This window comes from Mizuhopecten yessoensis, unplaced genomic scaffold, assembly GCF_002113885.1.
Source record: "Mizuhopecten yessoensis strain PY_sf001 unplaced genomic scaffold, ASM211388v2 scaffold716297, whole genome shotgun sequence".
NCBI lineage: Eukaryota > Metazoa > Mollusca > Bivalvia > Pectinida > Pectinidae > Mizuhopecten > Mizuhopecten yessoensis.
Window position 1 is genome coordinate 46,020 of NW_018480046.1, and position 6,000 is coordinate 52,019.

Sequence of the window (6,000 nt, forward strand, 5' to 3'; positions counted from 1 at the left end):
TGGAGCATCCTTGGACAAAGGAAGCACAATCTTGTATGAACAGAGAAAGTGATCATCCTGGAAGTACTTGGGCAGGGCCCAATAGGTTTAATTTGGGTAAATCTTTAAAATTCTATTCATGGAGTATGTTAAAAGTGACTTTAACCTTAATTGTCTCAAGCATAGATGAGACAATGGTAATCAACATTGATGTATAATTCAAGGATGTGGCCTCACCCAGAGGTGAAGTGAATGTTTACCATCAAAAGATTTTTCTTTTTTAAATATTTGGTTTTGGGTATACTTGGGGCCCATGGTACCAACCTTCCTTGGTAGATTCCATCAACTACAGAAACCTTCTCTGGTAGACTCCATCAACTACCTAAACCTTCCCTGGTAGACTCCATCAACTATCCAATCCTTCCCTGGTAGAATCCATCAAATACCCAAACCTTCTGTGGTAGACTCCAACAACTACCCAAACCTTCCCTAGTAGACTCCGTCAACTATCCAAACCTTCCCTGGTAGACTCAATCAACAACCCGAACCTTCCCTGATAGACTCAATCAAATACCAGCTCCTTCCTTGGTAGACTCCCTCAACTACCCAAACCTTCCCTGGTAGACTCCATCAACTACCCACTCCTTCCTTGGTAGACTCCATCAATTACCCAGGCTTTCCTTGGTAGACTCCATCAACTACCCAAACCTTCTTTGGTAGACTTCATCAACTTCTCACTCCTTCCTTGGTAGATTCCCTCAACTACCAAAACCTTCCCTTGTAGACACCATCAACTACCTAAATCTTCCCTGGTAGACTCCATCAAATACCCAAACCTTCCCTGGTAGACTCCATCAACTACCCACTCCTTCCTTGGTAGACACCATCAACTACCCAAGCCTTCCCTGGTAGACACCATTAACTACCCAAACCTTCCCTGGTAGACACCATCAACCACCCAAACCTTTCCTGGTAGACTCCATCAACTACCAAAACCTTCCCCGGTAGACTCCATCAACTACCCATACCTTCCCCGGGTAGACTGAATCAACTACCCAAACCTTCCCTTGTAGTCTTCATCAACTATCCACACTTTTTACAATAGACTATACGTACACATTTTCCTTGTAAACTCTAAATAATTAGTTGCTTGCACTATATTGACACGTTGCGAAGAAGAAAAAACCAATACATTTTTGGAAATTGAAATAAGTCAGCTCTTTTAATGTAAAACGTATACTGAATTGCACATATCTGAACATTATCGTATAGGTTCTTCATTAAATTTGTATTTAACGTTGAAATCCCACTACACCATTATGGTAAGTAGAAAATGCGAAACAGAATTGGTAGTATTCGGGACGGGCTACTGACGATTGGACCGATTTCTCCTTGCTAACGTGGGAGTGAAGGAGAAGGCGGACGGTCTGCGCATTGTTTGCATGTTTGGTTGTCCAGTAACCGTCTCAGCGTCCTTGTGGGCTGCCTGGAGATTGGGTCCCAGCGTTCTTCCCTGGATCTTCGACACCATGAGGTCGGACATTGCTGCAGGACAATGGCGTAGTTGGTATCAATGTTGGAATACACTCTGAATAGATAGCTATCGGGAATACTAAAAAGTTTATTTACCACGTTAAGACTGTTGTGTACTGGTAGCTGGATCAATTCACATACAGATTACAATCAGACTAAATTAAACCATCGCCTTAGTTTTAGACTACTAACAAAAAGCGTTTGACGAGCTTGGATTTTCAACAGTACGAAATTATACATGCATTTTAAAAGAAAAAAGGATGCTAAACTATGCATACACATTGTTTTGTGCTTTGTTTTCCTGCCGTACCTACTTGTATTCTCCATGTGGTGGTGATGTCTGCGAGCGACGCCCGTCTCCTGTGACGGTTCCGGGCTCTCGTCGGGTTCCGGTTCCTGTTCCTCTTCCTCGTCCTCCGAGTCTTCCTCTGGGGGCGGAGGGGGCTCGTCGTGTCCCCCAGCAGCCGAGTCCATGTCCAACTGGTCATCTCCGGCGTCCAATTGAGCGTCCTGAGGAGTGAAGACCTCCTCCATGGCCGGCTGTATCTTCTCCGGCCCGTTATACAGGTGTGATAGATCGGTGAGCTTGACACACCTTGTAAAATTACACAACGTATAATTATGATACATGCAAACTCAGCACTGTACAGATATTAGAACACCATGGCTAGGAGGAAAAGCTTCATATCTATCTAAATGTTTAACGAATCTAAATATAATGTTCGAGCTTGTGCATCAGTCGACTTATTGATTTGGACTCATACTTTGGCATACATATACACAATATACATCTCGCTCAAATACACGTGTAACGATCTTACTTTAAACATAACTTCATCCAATACACTGACATGATCATAACGTATTAATGTAAACTTACGAGATGAAACAGAATTAAAGCTACAAACTTGTGAAGTGAAATGCCCCCTCCGAAATGTTCCACTTCCTCTGCTTGCTCCCCGCTATCTTCAGCGCTTCCTGGAATCTTCTGGTTGGTTGAATCCCTATTAGGCAGATCTATGTGTTTGCCCGATGACTTCAGAGGAATAATTGTCTCCCCCTGATCCTGGGACTGAAGGTCACATATTTCCTCCGTCAGGGCGGCGTTCTGTTCCCACATCTGTTCCCTTTGTCTCAACAGCTGGTCGATTTCCTCTTCAATGTCCGAACTAAACACTTCAGTATCTAGAGTCTAGAAATAAAGGCAACGATGACGGTCATACCTAAACCTTTTATTCAATCGTATAAAGCCAAAGTCTGGATTAACGGATGTAGAAACATTTTAAAATACAAGTACTGTAGTAAACCGAATTAAGATTTCAGATTTCAAAGAGAATGTCGTTTGAATTTTAACCGTAATAAGAGTGATTTACAGCTGTTCAAATTCGATTCGTTAGTTTGTTCGGGATTTTTTGGGATTTGTTCGTTCAAGGCTTCGATGGGGCAACACAAAGGCCTTCTCGATGGAATATAAACTGGACACCATACTCCTACCAATTAAACTATTCTGACAACGGGTAGACCCGGGGTACCTAGGAGGACGCCGCTAAAGAGAAAGAATACGTAAGCGAGAAATGACTAGCGGACTCATATGGTAGCTGTATTTGTCATTTCTCTACTTCCTATTTAGCGCCCTGTTTAGTGGTATATTCATCCATCCGTTCCTTTACCTTCTGGAGAGGCGATGGAACAAAGGAACGCTGAATACCGCTTCTTCGGAAGGAAGGAACGATAATTAACGTCAATTCCTTCGCCGCCTTTAACACGAACTAACGAAAGAGTACAAATCAGACACCATAGGCAACAGATCTTGATTTCTCGCATAATCCTCATTCAGAAATACAGAAGAAAACATTCGATTGTAACTCACTTGCAATGGCTGAAATATTAATACCAACCTGTTCAGACTCATTGCGGAGTGCGGATTCTATTCCTATGCCTTTTATGGTATTTCGGAGACTGTCTTTTTCTGTGTCTCCTAAACCTACAACAAAATAATTTTAACAAGCATGGAAAGAATAATTAATGAAACAATGACATGGAAGGAATCTGGACCAAAAATGACTCGAAACCTGTTCGTATAGGCTGGACCGAAATATGACGCCCGATTATATTACTAGTTCACCGTGGTTTATATGATTTCTGAATACTATTATCATTCTGATTTTAAATAAAAATATCACTTCTTAATTGTTACTTCTGATTATTTGTATCGTTGATGGCAGGTAAAATAAACATCACATAACACAAAGGTGTTATACGAGTACGTATGTACGGCCGAGAAGTTAAGAAAACACAGAGTCTCTACTGGAGAGAAATGGTGTGAACTTCCCGTAACACTGTCCAGCCGTTTGTAAGGATGTACCTTGTCGACCGTATTTCAGGATGCTGTTGAACCGGGACACTATCTGGTTGTTGACGTCATTGATATCATCAAGGTAGGACTTTGTCTCCATCCGACCCTTTCGTAGCTCATCCTTATACATCTCCTGAATTATAAAACATACACATCAATGTTGTCTGTTAATGTTCTCTGCAATATATTGAGATAATTTTATAACGAATGAGAGAACGATCGGATACCTTTTCCCTTTAACGTAAATCAAAAGAATGTTTCTAAAGTAATTTAATTCCTCATACTTAAAGAGAATAATCTTTAAAATTCATAAATACAGTATAAACTATCCAAAATGTCTAGAACCGCGCCCGTGACCGACATTTGACTAATACTATAAGACTAGTTCGTGCCCCGGGATGTAGGATAGGAATATTGCACACCCGAGGGGTTTACACATTTCTGCCGATTGAGCTATATAGCTGTAAAGACCTATAATAGCTCTATTGACCTATCTGAAATAGGTCTTTTGAACTATTTTCAAGTGATTTTCTTTTTTTAAAGATTACGAAATAAAGTCGCTTTTAAAAGAAGATTGTATCATTAGGTTGATAACAAAAGACATTAAATATAAGTATTCTTTTTAAAAAATAATGATGTAAAAAAATCGGAAATTTTACATTTATGAAAAATGGAAATAAACATCTAACTGTATGCTCTTTGTAGTCAACATAACCATAAACCTTATTGTTTTATGCGACTTTGCTTTATTTTAATGAAATTTGAAATCTGAGAAAATATAGCTCAATACAGCTATAATTTATAGGTGTATATAGCTATATAGGTCTTTATATCTATATAGCTAAATCGGCAGAGTGTACTGGACCTGCATAATATAAACTTGGTCATTTTTGGATAGAATGCTTGCATGTACCTGCGCTTACACTTTTTGGTATCTGTATGTGTGTGTGTGTGTTTGAGAGTGCTCGCATACCAGTGCATGTACTTCATTATTAAAAATATTTTCAAATATCTGAAAGTAAAACTCCAATCTGCCATGTTAGATAATAATATTTTTTCATTAAAAATCAGCCATTAATAAATAAGATATGGCAGTGTAGATATATATGCACACACCTGAAATATGACAAATAGGAAAGAAATGTGGTGTATGGAATGAAGGCTGTGTACAAAAAATAAAAAATGAACCTAATAATACTCAGGTCGTTTGGTTTGTGATTATGCTGATACTCAGATTTGAGAATATAATGTATTATTATAGTCATTGCATTTTCAACCATATTCTTATTTATTTTGAGATATCTACAATGGAGAAGTGGAATCATATTTGTTCATTTGTATACATGGCTGCTCATGTGCACACGTACATGTGTTCACATACCTATATACATGTAGTGTACATGTGCTACATGTACACCTGTATTTGTTTACGGACATGTTTACATGAGTGAACTATATACCTATGTATAGTGTTAGAAGAATAATGGTTGATTACTAACAACACATGTATATATGTATATAAATGCTTGTTTGTATGTGTGTATCTGTATGCATGTGTACATGTACAAATGTTATATGTACACCTGTATTACCGGTAGTTCGGTATATGGGATGGCTGGACTTGTGTCAATAGGTCAAATGTAAAAAGAGCAAGAGTACATGGCTAATAGGTAATTATACACATGTGAACAAGAGCAGTATATGTATTTGTTAATAAAAAAATATATCCTGGTATAATTCTGTTTCTGTAGGTGTGTGTTCGTACGCATGTGTACATGTGAGGTACACATACTATGTACACCTGTAATGTATCTGCGGATGTAGGTGTATGTACACATGTGTATATATATGTAGCCTGATCTTTGTAATTACTTGTAGATATAAACTGAAAAAGCGTACGTGTCAATTAACTTTTACCAGATAACTGTCTAAAAGGTATTACACACATGTACAATATTGTCATGTATATGTAACAATGTATTTTATTATTCTTATAATAAAAATTAATTGAGCTTAGTGTAATATATACAATTGTTGTCAGAGCACCACACATGTTCTATCCCATGAGTAGGAATATGTGTGTTGCCAATATGCTATTTTTTCTCGCATCAAATTCATTTTATGTGTTTTTT

General features: G+C 38.4%; 1 protein-coding gene across 2 annotated transcripts in view; it reads right to left on the reverse strand.

Moving 5' to 3' along the window:
• Nucleotides 1-1,178: 1,178 nt before the first annotated feature.
• Nucleotides 1,179-6,000, reverse strand: part of LOC110442758 — a 22,328-nt gene continuing 17,506 nt past the window's right edge. Inside the window, exons 5-9 of one of the 2 annotated variants that reach the window (XM_021486512.1) lie at nt 3,878-4,001; nt 3,411-3,496; nt 2,421-2,704; nt 1,827-2,107; nt 1,179-1,524 (exon numbers count right to left, since the gene is read on the reverse strand). In XM_021486512.1, coding sequence (XP_021342187.1) covers nt 1,346-1,524; nt 1,827-2,107; nt 2,421-2,704; nt 3,411-3,496; nt 3,878-4,001 — 954 coding nt within the window. In that variant the 3' untranslated portion in view covers nt 1,179-1,345. Of the gene's footprint in view, nt 1,525-1,822; nt 2,108-2,420; nt 2,705-3,410; nt 3,497-3,877; nt 4,002-6,000 lie in introns of both variants that reach the window. The other variant, XM_021486513.1, reaches the window with a different exon arrangement.